Source organism: Borostomias antarcticus (genome assembly GCF_949987555.1).
Source record: "Borostomias antarcticus genome assembly, chromosome: 21".
Lineage (NCBI taxonomy): Eukaryota > Metazoa > Chordata > Actinopteri > Stomiiformes > Stomiidae > Borostomias > Borostomias antarcticus.
This window is the reverse complement of record NC_140254.1, coordinates 17,729,821-17,749,053: the sequence shown is the minus strand read 5'-3', so window position 1 is coordinate 17,749,053 and position 19,233 is coordinate 17,729,821. Positions and strand designations below refer to the sequence as shown.

General features: G+C 53.0%; 2 protein-coding genes across 2 annotated transcripts in view; one reads left to right on the top strand and one right to left on the bottom strand.

The window, feature by feature from the left end:
* Positions 1–381: 381 nt before the first annotated feature.
* LOC311322905 (cyclin-dependent kinase 5 activator 1) lies at positions 382–1,476 on the top strand (the record flags this gene model as incomplete). Its single annotated transcript, XM_084455023.1, has 1 exon — positions 382–1,476. The coding sequence occupies one exon, from the start codon at positions 382–384 to the stop codon at positions 1,474–1,476; it is 1,095 nt and encodes a 364-aa protein (XP_084311149.1).
* A 12,364-nt stretch (positions 1,477–13,840) lies between these two features.
* The window catches only part of myo1g (myosin IG), a gene marked incomplete at both ends in the record, with an annotated part of 46,676 nt that continues 41,283 nt past the window's right edge, over positions 13,841–19,233 (bottom strand). The window contains one exon of the mRNA XM_084455022.1: positions 13,841–14,006. Coding sequence (XP_084311148.1) covers positions 13,841–14,006 — 166 coding nt within the window. The remainder of the gene's footprint in view (positions 14,007–19,233) is intronic.

Below are 19,233 nucleotides of genomic sequence, written 5' to 3'. Positions count from 1 at the left end.
TTGTTTTGTCAGCTGAGAGCTACTCATACCTACTTATGTAGGTAGGCTACATGGCTATTAATTTTAAAAAAAAATATAATAATATATATACTACTTATATACTTAAAAACTCCTAAAATACTTATATACTCCTGTTGTTCTGTGTTACAGATAGAGGCTCTGTCACCAGCATGGATATTTGAACGGCGTCGGTGTCATCAGAGCCGTGCTTCGTAGCGACAGACGCCTCGCTCGCTCGCTCCCCTCTCTTCATGCCAGCTCCGTGTCCGCTCGCCACCGACCGGATCGTAGCGATTAAAGCCGGAGAGAGCCGTTCCCCGTCGTTACCTCTGTCCAGCCCCTCCGCCCGGGCGGTGTAAACCCCCCCGCCCCCCCCCAGCCATGGGCACCGTGCTCTCCCTGTCGCCCGGCTCCAGGAAGCCCGGCTGCTACGATGGCCGGCCGGGGTCGCTCTGCCACTACCCCGGCTACCCCGCCGGCCGCCCCCTCGGCGCGCCCAAGGACCGGGGCGGCGCCGCGCTGAAACGCGGCCAGTCCATCTTCCTCCCGGCGCTGACATGGAAGAGACTGGTGGCGTCCACCAAGAAACGCAGCGGCGGCGGCCCTAAGAAGGGCTGCCCGGCGGGGGTCCCCTCCGACCCCCTAAACAACAACAACAACATCATCAACGTCTACCAGAACGAGGCGGCGGTGCTGCACCTCAACCGCCAGAACGTGAAGAAGTCCCTGTCGTGCGCCAACCTGTCCAGCTACGACGGCCCCTGTGGACTGCCGGGGCCGGGCTACGTCCTGGGCCTGGGCCAGGGGCACCGCTACGGCTACGGCAAACCCCAGCAGATCCCCCCTCACTCCGCCAGGCGGCCCCCCCACGGTGGGAACGCCCCGCCGCCGCCCCTCCCCCCCCTCATCTCCTCCTCCTCCTCCTCCTCCGCCTCCTCCGCCTCCTCGCCCAAGCGCGTGATCGTCCAGGCGTCCACCAGCGAGCTCCTGCGCTGCCTGGGCGAGTTCCTGTGCGGCCGCTGCTACCGGCTGACCCGGCTGTCGCCGGCGGACCCGGTTCTGTGGCTCCGGGCGGTGGACCGGACCCTGCTCCTCCAGGGCTGGCAGGACCAGGCCTTCGTCACGCCCGCCAACGTGGTGTTCGTCTACATGCTGTGCCGTCAGGTGGTGGACGGCGAGCGGGTGACGTCGGAGCGCGAGCTGCAGGCCACGCTGCTCACCTGCCTGTACCTGTCCTACTCCTACATGGGGAACGAGATCTCCTACCCGCTCAAGCCCTTCCTGGTGGAGCCGCCCAGCAGGGAGGCGTTCTGGGACCGCTGCCTGGACGTCATCGACGCCACCAGCGCCGAGATGCTGCGCATCAACGCCGACCCGCGCTTCTTCACGCGGGTGTTCGCCGAGCTCAAGGGCGAGGGGGTGGGAGGGGGAGGGGTTCGCGGCCCGCTGGACTACGCCAGGTTGCTGGACCGGTGATGATGAGGAGGAGGAGAAGGAGGAGGAGGAGGGGGAGGAGGGTGGGGGGATCCTACACACACACACACACACACACACACTGACACTCATTCACAACCATTCACACCCCCCACCCCTTCACACCTCTCAAACATCCCTCCCTGCGAAGCTAGGATCCACACGGGAGACGGAAGGATTATGGACCCGGCTGAGGTTCTGTTTGGTCCCTGGATGACTGGAGAACACTGACGGAGGGCTTGTTCGAGGACGACCTAGAGAGAGACCAGTCCCTCAGCTGCTTGTACCCCCCCCCCCCCCCCCCCCCCCCCACAATGCCCCCTGTCAGGTCCCTAACCAGCGACACACTGACTGTATACACAACCCCCCCCCCCCTCCCCCCGCCCTCCATGTTGGAGAAGTTCTGGAATAATACCCGCCTGATGTTACTTGAATGCTTGGAACCATTTGGCCCACCTGTCTGTCTGTGGTCCCTGACCTGACCTCTGCTCTCTGACTGAATGGACAGTAAAATGGAGGCCTACAGACGTGTTATGGTAGTGTAGGTCCTGCGTGTGTCCACACCATGCGGTAGAACTGACAGGAACAGCTGAATCCGCATGGCGACGCCCCCTCTGGGTTCCTTTTGTGTGCTTTGCTGAGGCAGAACCTACAGGCCGTGCTTTTCAGGAGCCGTTTTGACAGCTGAGGTCGGTCTGGCCAGAGGCACCAGTTGTCTAGTGTGACCAGTACGACCGCGCACTCTCGCCAGTCTGCAGGGCCGCCTCTGTCGAAATATCCCAGTAGAGTCTCCGATTTGAAGCCCCGACCCGTATTTTAACTGTGTGTGTGTGTGTGTGTGTGTGTGTGTGTGTGTCGAGGGTTGTCAGCTGTCCCCATGACCATTGTTCCCTAGTCTGTCGTTGTCAGGGGCGCCCGCTGCCGTTGCCGTGGGATTAATGAGATTAGCAGATTACGCCTCCTGCAAGCCCCTCCCCCTCCACCTCTGTCCCCTTCTAGTCCCTCCCCCGCCCTGGAAGTTCAACGGATAATCCAGGCACACACACACACACACACACACACACACACACACACACACACACACACACACACACACACACACACACACTCTTAAGTACTTAGTCTCGTGCGGCAGTGTAAACATGAGAGTTAGAGACACATGGGTCCTGCTGGGGGACACAGGTGGACACAGAAGATGAAATGAATGCTGCTGTGTCCAAAGGCTGCTGTTGTTGTTGTTGGTGTTGTTGTTGTTGTTTTTAGCTGTCCCGCTGTCCCGTCCATAGTCCTTGCATTCCATGAGACAACTTTCAGGGACAAGGCATTGTTATTCTTCTCTCTCTCTCTGTTCTTAACCGTTTTTTTCTGGAATGAAATCCTGGCATTCTGCTTCAGGCATTTTAATCTAGGTCCCGTGTGTGTGTGTGTGTGTGTGTGTGTGTACGTACGTACGTGTGTCTACAGGGGATGCATGCAAGCTGTGCACATTACATGCGTTCATCTGTTCATTTGCCAAGGCCTAGAAAAATTTTCTTTGATAAAAGAACAGTGAGAGTGAGAGATGAGATAGAGAGAGAGAGAGAGAGATGAATGTATTGTATCTACTTCAATGGTCATGGTGTCTGAGTCAATCTGCCCTGGTCTGTCAATCGGATCCAGCTAATTTAGCCTAGGTGTGTGTGTGTGTGTGTGTGTGTGTGTGTGTGTGTGTGTGTTATCCTGCCTGAGAGCGCTGTGGGTGGACAGGGCCAAGGCAGCCCCACCAGCCCCAGGATAGAGAATTGATTTTCGGATTGCGGTGGGTTAGGCTGGTGTAGGTTAGGGGACCATACATACACACAAACACACACACACACACACACACACACACACACACACACACACACACACACACCGTGGTAATCCAGTCTTAATCCCCCTTCCCAATCAGACAGAGTGAGGGAGCATGGGATGAAATGAAAACATGAAATCCAAAATAAATCCACAGTTATTGTCATACAGCTTGTTGACACACACACACACACACACACACACACACACACACACACACACGACACACACACATGCAGGTGTGGTGGCACGAGGGAATAAGTAAATGTTTCAGAATGTGGGTGAGATTTGGCATCAACCCCTCTATACACACACACACACACACACACACACACACACACACACACCTGGCCTGCCACACTCTGCCCACAACAACCTTGAGCCCCCCAGAGAAGAGCCAGAGGCCGGCCTGCGGCCCCCCCGGGGCACCCCCCCCGCTCCTGCTCACTCCGAGGTCCCGTGGTCCCCTCAGGCTCCTGGAGGCCTGTGTTTAGAGGGAGGCTGTCGGTGTCAAAGCTGTGGTCAGAGAGGCAGCAGAGGCAGCGGTCGGCACTGGAGGCCATGTTGGGACTGGGGGGGGGGGGGGGGGGGGGGGGGGGCACGCCTGTTGTTGTGGACGTTGCTCCTTCAGTACAGCAGCCCTGTCCCGCTTTCGCCCACAAGGCCGCTAGTGTTGACGGCCGTGACACCCCCCCCTCTGTCCCTTCTCCCCTTCCCCCTCTCTCCGTCTTCCTCTCCTTAACCCCACCCACCCTATCCACACACTCAGCTGTTGTTCCCTGCCTGTTTCGTTTGATTTGATTACCCCCATTGTGAGTCGGACAGCGGGGAGAATGGTGGTGTTTGTTATGCAGCTGTGGTGCCGGGAGTGTGTGTGTGTGTGTGTGTTGTGTGTTGTGCGAGGGGGTGTCAGGGACTCGGTCTGGGCTGTGGTGTTCTTGGACGTGACCTGCCTCCACTCAGGCCTCCTTCCCCAGGCCCAGACTGCTCAGCATCCCTAATCAATTATTAAGAATATACGGTAATCAATTATTAAGAATATACGTATTGAACTTAAGCAGGCTTTCCGTCGTTGATGTTTATATCAAGCCAAACCCATCGACCTCCTCCGGGGGCTAGAAGACATGCAGACCCCGCGGACGGTTCGACTCTGTGTCAGCTGTTCACCGCCACTCCGTGTTCCTGTTTACCTCCGTCCAATCAAACTTCAAGCTGGATCATATCGCTATCTTCTTTCATCCAATCATACGCCCTAGACCGGATTCAGTTACTTCGCTTCCGACCAATCACGCCAGAACTCTCGCTTTGACTGTTGGATGAACCCGTGGACTGGCAGGCCGGGCAGATGCTTCAAGTGAGTGAGTCAAGTGACTCTTATCTGCTTATCCGCAAATTGGCTGAGTGTGGAGCTTGGGAGAGAAGGATGGACAGGGACACAGGGAGCGACTGTTGCGTCCTGTTCTGAGGACAGGCTTCAGCGCGGACGACTGCTCCGTGTAGAGTATGGTGAAGGCCCCGGGCAGCCATCTTTGTATGTCCAAATACAGTACATACATAGATACTGTACAGTGGGAGGTTGGGAGGGACTTAAGGGGAGTGGAGAGGGGGGGGGGGGTCACTGCTGCTCTGTGAGTTGTGGTAACTTATTTTCTCAGTGTTATTTCGCTGCTAATGTTGGGTGTAGAAACGGCACACATTTGCCAGTCTGACCGGGGCGCAGACGAAAAGGAAATATTATTAAACTGTACGGTGTAAACATGTTGCTGTGTAACAAAACAAAACCGAAAACAAAACAACAAAAAAAGTGATGTCTTGCTACTGTGGTGGTGTGCATGCCAGCCAGATAGACTAGCCCCTTCTTTTTTATTTTTTTTATTTCTGCTTTTAATTGATTTGCTTTTTTATGTAATTGTGTTTTCAAGTAAATGTTATTTCCTTTGGTAACTTAAAGACTCATCAGATCATCTCCAGAATGGGGTGTTCCTGATAGTAGTCATGGTGACTGTTCTCATTCTAACTGACCATGTTAGGAGTACTGTGGAGGTCGATACGGAACTGAGTGACAGAAGCTGAGCATCTGCTCTTGTCATGTTTAAACACACACACACACACACACACACACACACACACACACACACACACACACACACACACACACACACATTTCACAGGCACTTGTCTTTAAATCTCCCCAGCATGTGAATTCAAGTGAGCAAAACATAATAGGCATGTTTACGTAAACATTACATAAACATTCACAAGTGAGCGCGCCGCCATCAGTGTTCAACCGCTGCTGATGTGTTAGTGCACAACGACGAAGATACTGGAATAGGGCTGGCACTCGACACTATCTCAACACCGATGTCACAACGGGCGTGATTGTGATAGCTCAGGTTCTGTTAATCCGAGTTCCTAGAAGCTGTCACTGCGGCGAGAGCGTCTGGGAACTACTGTAACTATGATATTCGTGGACACCAAAATGGGAATACACTCGGATTTTGTGCGGGGGAGGCTGAGCTTCACAATTGGCCGTTCAAATGCAGTGGGGATTTGAAAGGTAATGCGGCCGGCCCCGCCCCCTACGCCCATGTTTGGTGGCGCCTGACGCCCGACTAAGGCTCCGTAGGTCTGCGGGCGAGTGCGGACAGGAACTTCACAACAGGAAGTGTCTTCATCTGTGCCTGTCTCACTTCCTGTTAGGGTGCCTGTGGTTCTCACAGAGAGTGAACAGCCCAGCTGCTTGGCGATGGAGGATCAGTGTGTTTATAGCAGCAATTTATTGACCCTCGTCAATGACACAGATGGCGGTGTTTTTTTTCCAGCGGCGTACGACGCAGGCCACAGTGGCGGTCAGAGAGTCCCAGTCACTGGCATTTCAATCTCTCTGTACTCTGTGTCACAACCTGTTTGAACCCCCTGACAGAAAACGTATAAGTCTTATTACATCAGCCACTAGGGCAGCACCAACACTGGGTAGTTTTATAACTAGAGTGCTATGACCTCATCGTACACCCGTCACACTCTGCGTCCGAACCCTAACCCTGGTTTCCATGGCCACCCTCCACACAGGTGAGAATCTCAAACAAGCAGTACCGCGCAGTGGCTTTTATAAAGCCACCTCTCGTGTATGTAGCTGACTACTGTTGTTGGGGAACACTTGAAGAAGAAAAACAATGTAACTTGTTTGTTTTTTCATCACGTTAGAATGCAGTTTTCTTGTCCTTTTTTTTTCATGACGATGATGATGATAACGAAGATTATATAATAAAGTACTGCGATAACATCCTCAAATCCCGTAGCACTCGTGTCATTTGGGTAACGGTGTGAACAGTAGTTCATGCTCTCTGGGTTCATCAACACACACACACACACACACACTGCTCTGCTCATCGTTCAGCATCTGCGATCCATCCTCCATTGTGCCCCCCCCCCCCCCCAGCGGGTCACATGATCCACTCCGAGGCCCGGCCCGGCCCAGCGGCCGGTAGTAAATCCAGGAGGACATCAAACACGCAGCCCTGACGGACGCTCTTACGCCCAGCGGCCCGGCCGAGCAGATGGAGCCCCCTGGCCGCTCTCCCCCTCTCATCTGAGCACGTCTCCGCCGTTAATCACCGCCCACCGCCGCCGCGCTCCAGCAGCCTGCTGCCGGCCACAGGTGGGGGGGGGGGGGGGGCGGGGGGGCGCTGTGATGTGGTCTCAGTGTGATCAGGGAAACACCCACACACCCCCCCCCCCCAATCCTGGTTTGGTTTAGGGTGTGTGTGTGTACAGTGCACGGTGCATATGTACAGTGTGTGTGTGTGTGTGTGTGTGTGTGTGTGTGTGTGTGTGTGTGTGTACGTACAGAACACGGTGCACATGTACAGCGTGTGTGTGTGTGTGTGTGTGTACAGAACACGGTGCACATGTACAGCGTGTGTGTGTGTGCGTGACGTGTGTGTGTGTTTGCTGGCTATGTTTGCGTAGGTGAGAATATGTTATGTGTGTTTGCCGCTTAACAACGTTCTGTGCCTCTGTTTGCTTGTTTGTCTCAGAGAGAGAGAGGAGAGAGAGAAACAGAGAGAAAGAGAGAGACAGGGAGAGAGAGAGACCAGGAGAGAGGAGAGTACACTAGGCTGCTTGTTCAATTTTAGCAGCACAGTTGTCAGTAGTTTGGTTGCCTCAGGCTACATTCTGCTGTCACTGTACGTTACTGGTGATATTCACTGTCACACACACACCCACGCGCACACACACACACACACACACACACACACACCCACGCACACACACACACACACACACACACGCACACACCCACGCACACAGCATGCTGGGCCCTTGTTCTCGTGTAAGGGTGCCTTCAGAATTCAGATCCGCTAAAATAACTCACATCAGTCAGATCAAAACCGAACACAACAACGGAAGTGGAATCCAAAAACAGGATTCAGGTCGTTTCGAGGCAACAGAGGTGGGAAACCAAACTAGGACTAGAAAACGACTGTGGGTCAGAGAGGGTCGTTACAGAAGCGACGTCTGCTCCACGGAAATGTTTTTTAAAGGCCGTTCGCAATGCGTCGGACCGCTCTTCGCACAGAGGAGAGCAGAGGGGAACCATCTGGTTGCGGCCTGGATCCGGGTCACTGACCGAGGCCGGGGACACTCCTCAGGCCACCGGGGTGAGAAGGGTGAAGCCAGGAGCACAGGACACTTTGTGTTGCGGTAGAGGGAGGGAGGTGGGGAGGAGAGAGAGGGGGGGGGGTGAAAAGGAACAGCCCCCCACAGATGGGCTATCCCCCCCCCCCCCCCAGCTCCGGTCACCGGAGGTCCAGCCCTCTCCTGTCTGCGGAGGACACAAATCAGCCGTCTCTCTCGCTCCCCGCGCCGGGGGCCCTATTGTGTCGGGGAAGGGAGTTCTAAAAGCCTGCGGTGCTAATGCATCTCTCTCTTATTGATGCTGCTGCTGCTGCTGTCTGTGTTTTAGGAGGCCTCTGGGACCCCCAACCTTTCTGAACACAGAGTCCTCCTGTCGGCTGCACGGGAGCGTCGGTCTGATATACGGCAGACTTCCCCCGCTCTTTCAGAGGGTGTGTACGTAAACAGCTACCGTACGATCGTGTAACGCAAGGAACAGCACGGTCGCCAGCTTTGACGAAGCTGAAGACATTCAAGCAGCTCTCTCTCTTTCTCCCTGTCTCTCTCTCTCTCTCTCCATCTCTCTCTTTCTCCCTGTCTCTCTTTTGCTCTCTCTGTCTGTCTCTCTATCTCTATCTTATGTCCCTCTGTCTGTCTCTCTCATTTTCTTACACGGATGCTTGACAGAATAATCATGCAAGCACCTAATTAGCACTGGAATGTATTCAACATTCCACGGCTACGGTGACAGGATTATAACTCAAGCTCCACTGTCGGACCTGAGGACACGTGCAGCTAAAACTCTCACTGAGAGATTTAGGCTACATATTGGGGTCACAGTTTTACACAGTGCGATGGAAGCTTCCCAGTACCGTTGTGCCAAGACCAAGGACCACAACGGAAATAAGTTAACTTTCTTGATGCATGATATTTTTATGATGCATGACTTGCTCTATCATTCATTTTAACAACTGTCTAATAAACTAAACCAAGCCAAACCTCACGGAGAGTTAACCTGCATCCAGAGGCAGGACTGCCGAGATCAGAACCAGAGGGGAACCAGAGGGGGCTCCAGAAGAACCCAACTGTCGGAGAACCGAGGAGAACCCTGAAAATGTCACACTACGGCAAAACCTAACATAACCAACGGCGAGTTCTACTCCTCTGAGGGTCAAGACCGCAGAGTGAGTTATTTGTCCTCATGGCCGCTCGCCCGCGTGGGCGATTCTGGAGCGGCAGGGGATTCTGAGGTCGGTCCGGGCGGCGTGCCCTGCGGGCGGCGGGTGTTCCACTGGGCCGACAGCGTGCTGGTTCACAGGGAAGCGATCTGGCTCTGACCTCGTCACCCTAATCTCCAGCATGTGAACCCTCCGCAGGCTGGGGGGTGGAGGGGAGGGGGGGGGGGGGGGGGTTTGCAGTGTTGGTCACCACACCGGGGGGGGGGGTGGAGGGGGGGTTGCGGTACTGGCAGGCCCAAAGAGGACTTATGGGGTAAAGACGTCTGGAAGCTCAGGAACATGTATTATATATTCCCACGGGCTAATCCCCCCTAAACCCATTACTCAATCCCAATCCTCACAGTAGGCTCTAATCTCCGAGAGCCCGAGAGGACACTGTCCAGGTGCCAGCCCTTCAGTAATGGAGTTGGAACCTTTGAGAGATTGCACGAAAGAATTACCTCATCCCAAAAGATTAGATTAAAATCATATTACTCACAGCACAGGAGGTAACATCAACAGAACTGTTTGCATCCATTCATGATCCCCAGGCAACCCCTATTAAGATACCTCCGCAAACTGCACAAGAGGCACTTTTCAACTGCTAAATCAAATTCTTCACTTTGTATCCCCAAAGATGGGGATAGGAAACCAATTACTTACTGATAAAACTTCAACATTGTAACGTTATAAGCAGCACCAGCAGTGGCAAAGTCCACAGCTGTGGGGGAGAGAGAGAGCTCGCTCGTTTGTCTAATTAGAAGGCGGAACAGGAAGTCCCAGTGATCAGAGAGCTGGCCCCTGTCAGGGAACGTGGGCCCGCGATTGGACGAGCTGTCACTGAGGCGAGCAGCGGCTGGGGGGGAAAGGGGGGGTCGGCTGAGGGAGTGATTGAGGAGGTGGACAGATGCTATGAAATTAGCCGTACAAGCTGCCGCCTGGTCAGGAGAGCGCCGGCGTCGGTGACAGTTACACACCGGGGGACCGGGAGAGAGACACCGGGGGACCGGGGGACATCTCTCACACAATACGTGCTTCCTATTTTATTTTTTTTACAGATACTGCAGATGAGCTGAAGCATTGTTAGTCCAACTGTGGGAGCTGCAGCATCAGCCTTATTGAATATAATTGAAGAAATAACAACGGCAACAGACAGAAAAAAATCTACAATAGGGTTTTTTATTGATTTAAAGAAGGCATTTGATACAATAGATCATACCATTTTGATTTCTAAGCTACATTCATATGGAGTGAGAGGAGTGGTACTCGGTTGGTTAAAAAGTTATCTACAAAACAGACAACAGTATTTACAGTTGGCGGATGTCAAATCTGAATACATGAAAATTGAATGTGGAGTACCACAAGGGTCTATTTTGGGACCTTAACCTTTTATTTTGTACATTAAAGGAGAATGCTCGTTTTTGACAACCTGGACCTTATTTACGGCATATTATAAGAAGTTTGACTCACTGAGCTAACTTTGGTGTAATTCTGAGGCCTGTAGAAGAAATTTTAAATCCAGCGCGAGCCAAGTATATCCAGGTAATGGCAGTGGACGGGGCACTGAGAATGCAGCTTCTAAAAAATCTATTTTCTGCCGCGAAATGTTTGTTTTCTTTTCTGCCGCGAAACGTTTGTTTTCCTCAATCTGTCTTTATGAATAGATTAAGGAAAACAATAGGGGGCAGGTATTAATAAGAATTTTCTTCTTCCTGCTCCTTTTCACCCATGAACAGAAGAGTGTGCATTTGTCATGTACTGTATATGTTGGAAATTGTGATACATGCCCATGTGTGGAATAAAATGAAATGAATGAATGTTTCTGACTGAGCAAAAGGACTAAGCTAGCAGGTGGCAATCAGTGCTGAGCTGCCTCCAATCACGAGTTTGAAAGACGGCCAGCCTGCCATGGCTGGATCAATGATCAAGAGGAGCTACTGTCTTCTCCTAGAATCCAATATTATCAGAGGATGCGTCTCAGAGTGATTGTCTGATTGGAGAAGCAGTCACATGTCAGGCGGGAGAGGAGAGCAGGAGAGTGTGTGTGTGTGTGTGTATGTGTGTGTGTGTGTGTGTGTGTGTGTGTGTGTGTGCCATGGCCCAGAAGTTTCTGAGGGGGAAATAGATGCCTTTAAATACGGCTTTAAATGGTGGCCTGATGATATGAAAGCTTTTCAAATTTCCCCCTGGGGGGATCAACAAAGTCTTATCTCTTCTCTTGTCTTGATTTTTCTATCCAAAAGAGACACTTGGAGCCTTAGTTGGGACATGGTCCATGATACTCTCGTTTGTTCCGGCCTGAGGTTCCTGACCAAATCAGGGTTTAAATAAGATTCAGAATTAAGTTTGTGTGCTGGGAAACTCAATTTGTTGTCAGATGAGGCGGAAGGGAGAGGGCATGGGCGGGAGAGACGAGAGAGACGCTACTTCTCTGACTGATTTCTGTCAGGACAACATGATTAACGAGAATCTGAGAACGCCTGAAATGTCAGGGAAGCGCATGGGACGCTGCGGTGGAGCCTGCTGACTTGGGTTATCTTCTGCTTGGCGCGGAGTCGAGTGCCGCCAAATATGGGCGTAGGGGCGGAGCCGGCGGCATCTTTCAAATCCAGCGCGCCGTTCAAATCCAGCGGCATTTTGAACAGCCAATCGCGAAGGCCGATCATCAGTCAACCCCCCCGCACGGCCCACTATCTGCGCGGGCCAATCAGCCTCCCCGCCCCATGAAATCCAAGCGTGTGCTCTCACCGGTGTCACACGAGAGAGAGAGAGAGAGAGAGAAAGAGAGAGAGAGAAAGAGAGAGAGAGAGAGAGAGAGAGAGAGAGAGAGAGAGTTTCTGGGAAGTGAGATTGTGATGCAGCTGGACAGAGAAGCTCCTGGTGAGATCTCACATCTCTAGGGGCTGAGCTGGAAAGGGCAGGAGAACAGGGTGCTGATGGAGAGAGAGAGAGTGATGGAGAGAGAGAGTGTGATGGAGAGAGAGAGAGTGATGGAGAGAGAGAGTGATGAGAGAGAGAGTGATGGAGAGAGAGAGTGACGGAGAGAGAGAGTGACGGAGAGAGAGAGTGATGGAGAGAGAGAGTGATGGAGAGAGAGAGAGTGATGGAGAGAGAGAGTGATGGAGAGAGAGAGAGTGATGGAGAGAGTGATGGAGAGAGAGAGTGATGGAGAGAGAGTGATGGAGAGAGAGAGTGATGGAGAAAGAGCGATGGAGAGAGAGAGAGTGACGGAGAGAGAGAGAGTGATGAGAGAGAGTGATGGAGAGAGAGTGATGGAGAGAGAGAGAGTGATGGAGAGAGAGAGAGTGATGGAGAGAGAGAGAGTGATGGAGAGAGAGAGAGTGATGAGAGAGAGAGAGTGATGGAGAGAGAGAGTGATGGAGAGAGATAAAGTGATGGAGAGAGAGAGTGATGGAGAGAGAGCGATGGAGAGAGAGAGAGTGACGGAGAGAGAGAGAGTGATGAGAGAGAGTGATGGAGAGAGAGCGATGGAGAGAGAGAGAGTGATGGAGAGAGAGAGAGTGACGGAGAGAGAGAGAGTGATGAGAGAGAGAGTGACAGAGAGAGAGAGAGTGACGGAGAGAGAGAGAGTGATGAGAGAGAGAGTGACGGAGAGAGAGAGTGACGGAGAGAGAGAGGGGAACGTCCTGACGCCTGTCCGATCGCATCACTGAGACGGGGTCGAATGTTGACGCAGCAAAGGGAAGTCATGAGGACAAACACGCCAGCACACCTAGAGGAGAGCAGACAGACACGCTCACACAAGGTCTTACTCGCACAGCGCACACGCGCACGCACACACACACACACACACACACACACACACACACACACAGGAGGAGTTGTCAGGTTGGATGAGAGGGAGGTTGACTACCCAGCAGGGTAGCTGTCAGGCAGGAAGCAGCAGAGTCTCAGTGAGGGAGAGCCGTCAGTAAAGAGCATCGTCATTGTGGGGACACGGCAGACAGATGCCACCAGGAGGGACAGAGAGAGAGGGACACACACACACACCCCCTGAATAGACTCCAATACAACACACCTTACCACAATATACTCCAGTTTATAGAGCATCATATTAACGTACAGCATATCACATAGTCAATTCAGGTAGAGAATGTGAAAGTACAATTTGTCCTTCTTCTTGGTTTGTTCCGGCTTACTGGTCCTGAGATAAATCTCTAATTCTGCCCTTTTCCGGGCAGAATGAGATGGAACGCTCTGTGTACAAAACATGACAAGCCAAACAAACATCTGGAATATTCTAAAGGACACATTTAAGTTTCTATTGCATTTAAATCTTTAGAAAAAGTGCAAAAATATAAAAAAGAATCTACATAAATCTCAAGCGAGTTAATAATATTGCTGTGTAACTATACCAACTGTACCAACTGAGTGTTTCTATATCATTACCGCACGGTAGACCACAATCTTAGGTTCTAGAACACTGGTTCAACCAATCAAAACACTGCTTCCAACAGAACTGAAGTTCCTGCCCCATGAGCGGGTTTGCGTATTCAGAACCTCTGGTCTGGTCTGGACCACAGCTGTGGTATGGGGGGGAACCGTCTCTGAGTTGGGGGTGGTGAATGAGGGCATATTTGGGAGGATCCACCCCCCCCCCCCCCGCCCAGTAGCGTGGTGCAGTGGTCCGGTCCAGGGGTGGGAGGTGCTGGGTGGAGGTGCGGGCGGTCCGGTGGTTGGTCTCAGTTGTGGGGGGGGAGCAGGAGGACGAAGCCGCCGTGACTCTTCCGGAAGTTGGCGATGGTCTGGCCGGCCTTGGTCTCCACGGTAACGCGCTTGGGTTTACCGCGCATGTGCACCTGCACGACGGAGCTGCAGACCGTCACCGAGAGAGGAGCGTTCCTCACCCTGGAACACACACACACACAAATGCACACACACACACACACACACACACACACACACACACACAGAGACACACACACACACACACACGTACATACAGAGAGACACACACACAGACACACATACTGTTAACAGTGCACTTTCTGGCACTTTTCCCAAAGTAGCTCCATGCTGTATCCTCTCTCCTGGAGTGGTTGACCCCCCCCCCCCCCCCCTCAGGTGCTACATCAGGTGCTGTGGTGACACGCCCCGTCCCTGGGCTGACAGCTGCAGGGGGAGGGGCCTGCCAGCCCGGCTGCACCGTCAGCTGAAGATGATCCGCTGTGAAGGCCGGCCTCCTCCCTCTACCCTGGGGAGCCTGGCTGGGCTGGGCTGGCCTCAGACACACACACACACACACATGCGCGCACGTGCACGCACGCACACACACACACAGGCACACACGCACGCACGCACACACACACACACACAAACGCACACATGAACAGAGCCTCTCTGAAGTGTGCTGGACCCCACTTTGACAGATGGGACAACAGATGAAAAATAGCCTTCTTGGCTAATTGTGGTACATTTGTTAATGTACACTATCCCTACCAAATAAACAAATAAACAAACAGAGCTGTGACCTCGCTTGGAAGCCAGACTTTGTCGCAAAAAAAGTTTTTGTGATGTATTGCTGTTTTTGTTTTTGTTGTTGTTTGTTTTTTTTGCGAGGAAGTCTGGCTTCCAGGGTAGCTGTGACCTGGTCCATCATCAAGAAATACGTAAGACCCTCTGACCAGTGTCCCCCCCCCTACACACACACACACACACACACACACACACACACACACACACACACACACACACACACCAGCACCTCTCTTCCAACTGTCTGCACCACCAGGGGCACACACTCTGCAGGAAACCCCCGATGGCCTGCTCTCCTCATCTCTGATTGGCTGGCTCTGAAAGCGCAGGATGGGACCCAGCGTAACCAACACCCAGGGGAACAATCTTTGAACTTCAAAGACTGAAGCCGCAGGGCTGCGCTGAGGGATTCTGGGTAGGCAGTGTGGCGCTGCAGTGTGTGTGTGTGGGTGGAGGGGGGTGCATGGGGGGGGGGGTATTACATGTGTCTGATGTGTGGAGCGTAGCTGGGATGTGGTGTGTGTGTGTGTGTGTGTGTGTGGCGTGTGTGTGTGAGTTATGGTGGAACACAACTCAATGAGACTCACACCTGGTGCTCCCAGCCTGGTGTCTGTTAGGGGGGCTGGTGTCAGGGGGGTCGGGAGGGAAGGGGGGGGGGGGGTGATGGTCGGGGTTCTCTTGGTTAACACACGCTGAGCTCCGAGGCCTCATGCCGCGGCCAAATAATACATCGCCATGGAGACGGCGCTGCAGACTGAACTGGGGCACGACCGCGAGCCCAAGGAGTCTGAGTACCGCCGCCTCCGCCCCCCCCCCCTTCGCCCTCTTCCTCCTTCCCGGCCAACTTCCTGTCCTCCTCTTCTCTACACCCCCCCCCCCCGCCCCTACCCTGCTGTCACCTCCTCTTTGGTGTTGGCTAGAACTAACTCAGAGTGAACATATGCCTCCAGTGTCTCTGTTATGGAGAATTATTGGCCCTTTGTGTAGGACTGACGCTGCATGCACTAATACACACATGTGGCCCGGGTGTGTGTGTGTGTGTGTGTGTGTGTGGGGGTGTGTGTGTGTGTGTGTGTGTGTGCATGCAGCCTCAGTCCTACACAAATGGCCCATAAATGTCTGTCCCTAAACCAGTCAGCCTAAACGTATCGCTTAACTACAGACTGAGGACTTTTGTTCAGATTTGACTTAAAGTGGGCAGAAATTTGAGTAAAAAAACCCCCCACAGAACCAATCCAAAGTCTTTAGGGCGTAGGTTTGTTCAGGGTGGAACCAAGTCCAAAGCAGTAGGCGTAGTCTTGTTACCGGCCCTTCTCGCCGACGTTCTAGCAGCTATTTCAACATAGAACATCTCTAGACGTTCAGAAGGCGGAGATCTCTGATTGGCTGGTATCGGGAGACTACCTCTCCAGATGCCTCCTTTCGACTGGAAGTCAAATCATCACCACGCAGCCTGCATAGCGATGCTGCCCGGGGATAGTCTGCCGTTGCAGATAAAATATGTGTGTGTGCGTATGTGTGTTTGTGTGTGTGTGTGTGTGTGCGTGTGTGTTTGTGCGTGTATGTGTGCACGTGTGTGCAGTTCCACACACTCCCCTGTCTAATTTAAGACATCGACAAGCTGTTCCTCAACATTTACACGGCTGTTATAATATATTATATTATGAGCTCCCAGACAGCTAGGAAGTCTGTGGAGATTCGGAGGGTTTCCAAAGAGGGTTACATAATACACCCGTGCATTTTTAATGAGTAGGAAAACCCAGTCGTCCTCAAAAAGATCGCTGCACAAAAGGTACGAAGCGTTCATCAAAACACAATCATCGGGAAGACGACGTGCTTTGAAATCCAATCGTTACGTTGGCTTCCGCCAGTTCCAAATGAGAGCTGCCTTCGCATCCTGCCAGGAATTTCACCCTCGCTAGGCGGCTGCATCTGTTATCCTGTCAACGCGCGTCTCTCTTATTATCGATGAGCTCTCCCGTGGATTCTTCTCTGAAGCGTTGAGGTCAGCTGACGGCCCGTGAGGCTCAGCTGTGATGATGCCACTACCGACGAAAGACTTTACCACAGTGTCCGACCCCGCCCCTTGGTCACTCATCACTTTACATTGACCACCTGCTTATTGTTGTTATTAAAGGCCGGCTGTGGCTCAGGCGGTACAGTAGAGCGGGTCGTCCAATGACAGCAGGGTCGGCGGTTCGATTTCCGCTTCCCTCTGTCCACATGTCGAAGTGTCCTTGAGAAAAAGACACTGAACCCCGAATTCCCACCATTTGCTTTATTCATGCAGCGGCCATGTTGGTTCCGTCTGACGTAATCGGTGGCACGAATGCAGAAGTGCCCGTTGACTCCAATGTTAAAAGTTCACTATAAAAACACCACTTTAAGAACCAAAATAGTCAAAATAACAGGCTGTATACACTATCGGGGTTACAAACTCATCATTACCAGACTCTAAGACAGTCAGTCAATGGGCACTTCCGCATTCGTCCCACCAATTACGTCAGACTTGACTAATATGGCAGCTGAAGTGAATAAAGCGAATGAGCAGGCCGGCACTTTGAAGGTCCGCTGGTCACCATTGTTATGGGTGATTGAGAGGCCACTGTAAAACGCTTTGTAAGTGCAGGCCAGTCTCTATTATATTATGTACAGTATCTACGCTATTTGACTTGATTCTCTGTTCAGTATCTCTTCTGCTCTGTCTCTCTGCTGCTGTAATACCGCCCCCCCCCCCCCCACAAGGACTAATAAAGTCTTATGTTAACTGTTAACTGAGGCCAGCAGGACCATCTCCAGGGAGCCAGGGCCTGGGGACTGTGTGTGTGTGTGTGTGTGTGTGTGTGTGTGTGTGTGTGTGTGTGTGTGTGTGTGTGTGAGCCAGCGAGACGCAGGGCCCATGGACCTCAGTGAACCGCCCCCACCTGCCCTCCCCCCACCTGCCCTTCCCCCTCCCCCCTCCCCCTCCCCTCTGCTCCCTGACGTCTCTGGCCTCACATCTATGAATAGACGGACGTGACAGCGAGCGGCGTCTTAATCACACGGCTCCAGCACCTCCAGTCACAGCCTCTGACAGCGCGTCTGCGTGCGTGCGGGGATCTGCCAGGGCTGTTATCTGTGGGGGGGGGCGGGTTCGGAAGGTGAGGATCCAACTCTGACACCCCGGTTAGCGTCAGAGACGTGGGAGAGAAGAACTCATCGACCCCGAGTTAAAGAGTCCTGTCTGAAAACACTCATTACTACAGCCCCTGTTCACTCTCTCTCTCTCTCTCTCTCTCTCTCTCTCTCTCTCTCACTACAGCCCCCGTTCACTCTCTCTCTCTCTCTCTCTCTCTCTCACTACAGCCCCCGTTCGTTCACTCTCTCTCTCTCTCTCTCTCTCTCTCTCTTACTACAGCCCCTGTTCACTCTCTCTCTCTCTCTCTCTCTCACTCTCTCTCTCTTACTATAGACCCTGTTCACTCACTCTCTCTCTCTCTCTCTCTCTTACTACAGCCCCCGTTCTCTCTCTCTCTCTCTCTCTTACTACAGCCCCCGTTCACTCTCTCTCTCTCTCTCTCTCTCTCTCTCACTCTTACTACAGCCCCTGTTCACTCTCTCTCACTCTCTCTCTCTCTCTCTCTCTCTTACCACAGCCCCTGTTCACTCTCTCTCTCTCTCTCTCTCTCTTACTACAGCCCCTGTTCACTCTCTCTCTCTCTCTCTCTTACTTCTGCCCCTGTTCACTCTCTCTCTCTCTCTCTCTCTCTCTTACTACAGCCCCCGTTCACTCTCTCTCTCTCTCTCTCTCTCCTTCACTCAATCACGGACGGATGTCCTCTTTCTATCTCTCTCGCTCGCATCAACCTTCCTAAGTATATCATCCTCGATATCTGCTCACATCCCTCTCTCTCTCTCTTTCCTTGTCTCTCTCTCTTTCACTCTCTCTCTCTCTGTCTCTCTCTCCATCCCTCGCTCCCTCCCTCCCTCCATCTCAGGTATGATTGTGCCTGGTGAGGGCCTCAGACAGGCCGGCTGTCCAGGGGCAGATGAAGCTGAGGAGCAGCCAGGTCGAGCCCCCCTCGGGCCCCCAGGGGCCCCCCGCAGCCCACCAAACCTCCCCGGCTCCCACCAACGGAGACAGAGACGGACAGAGGAGACGGCGAGGAGGACGAAGACAATGATGATGATGATGGATAAGCTCCGGCCGGCTGAGAGAGACGAACGCCACGTCTACCACCGCCGACCCGGACGGAGCGCCGTATATAAGTCAGATCAGCTTCCCTCAGGCTATAGTAGCAAAACGGTTTCTCCGCTCGACGCCACCGCCGCCACGGAACACGTTAAACCCACTCAGCCGGGGGTGTTGGCAGCGGTGGCTCCTCCCCCTTACGCAATCTCTCCGTTCTTTTTTTTTTTTTTTTTCTGGGCCAGGGACTATTCAAGTCCCGCATCGAGGCCTCCAATCCCCCCCCCCCACTGCAATCTTAATTGGTACTTCCTCCCGCTGCCTGGCATCTGTCGCCGAGGAAATGGCGGCAATCTGCGTCCCTCGAAGCGAGGCGAGGGGAGGGGTTTAGTGTGGGCAGCGGCTATTTCTGAGTCGCTAGGTGCTAGACTG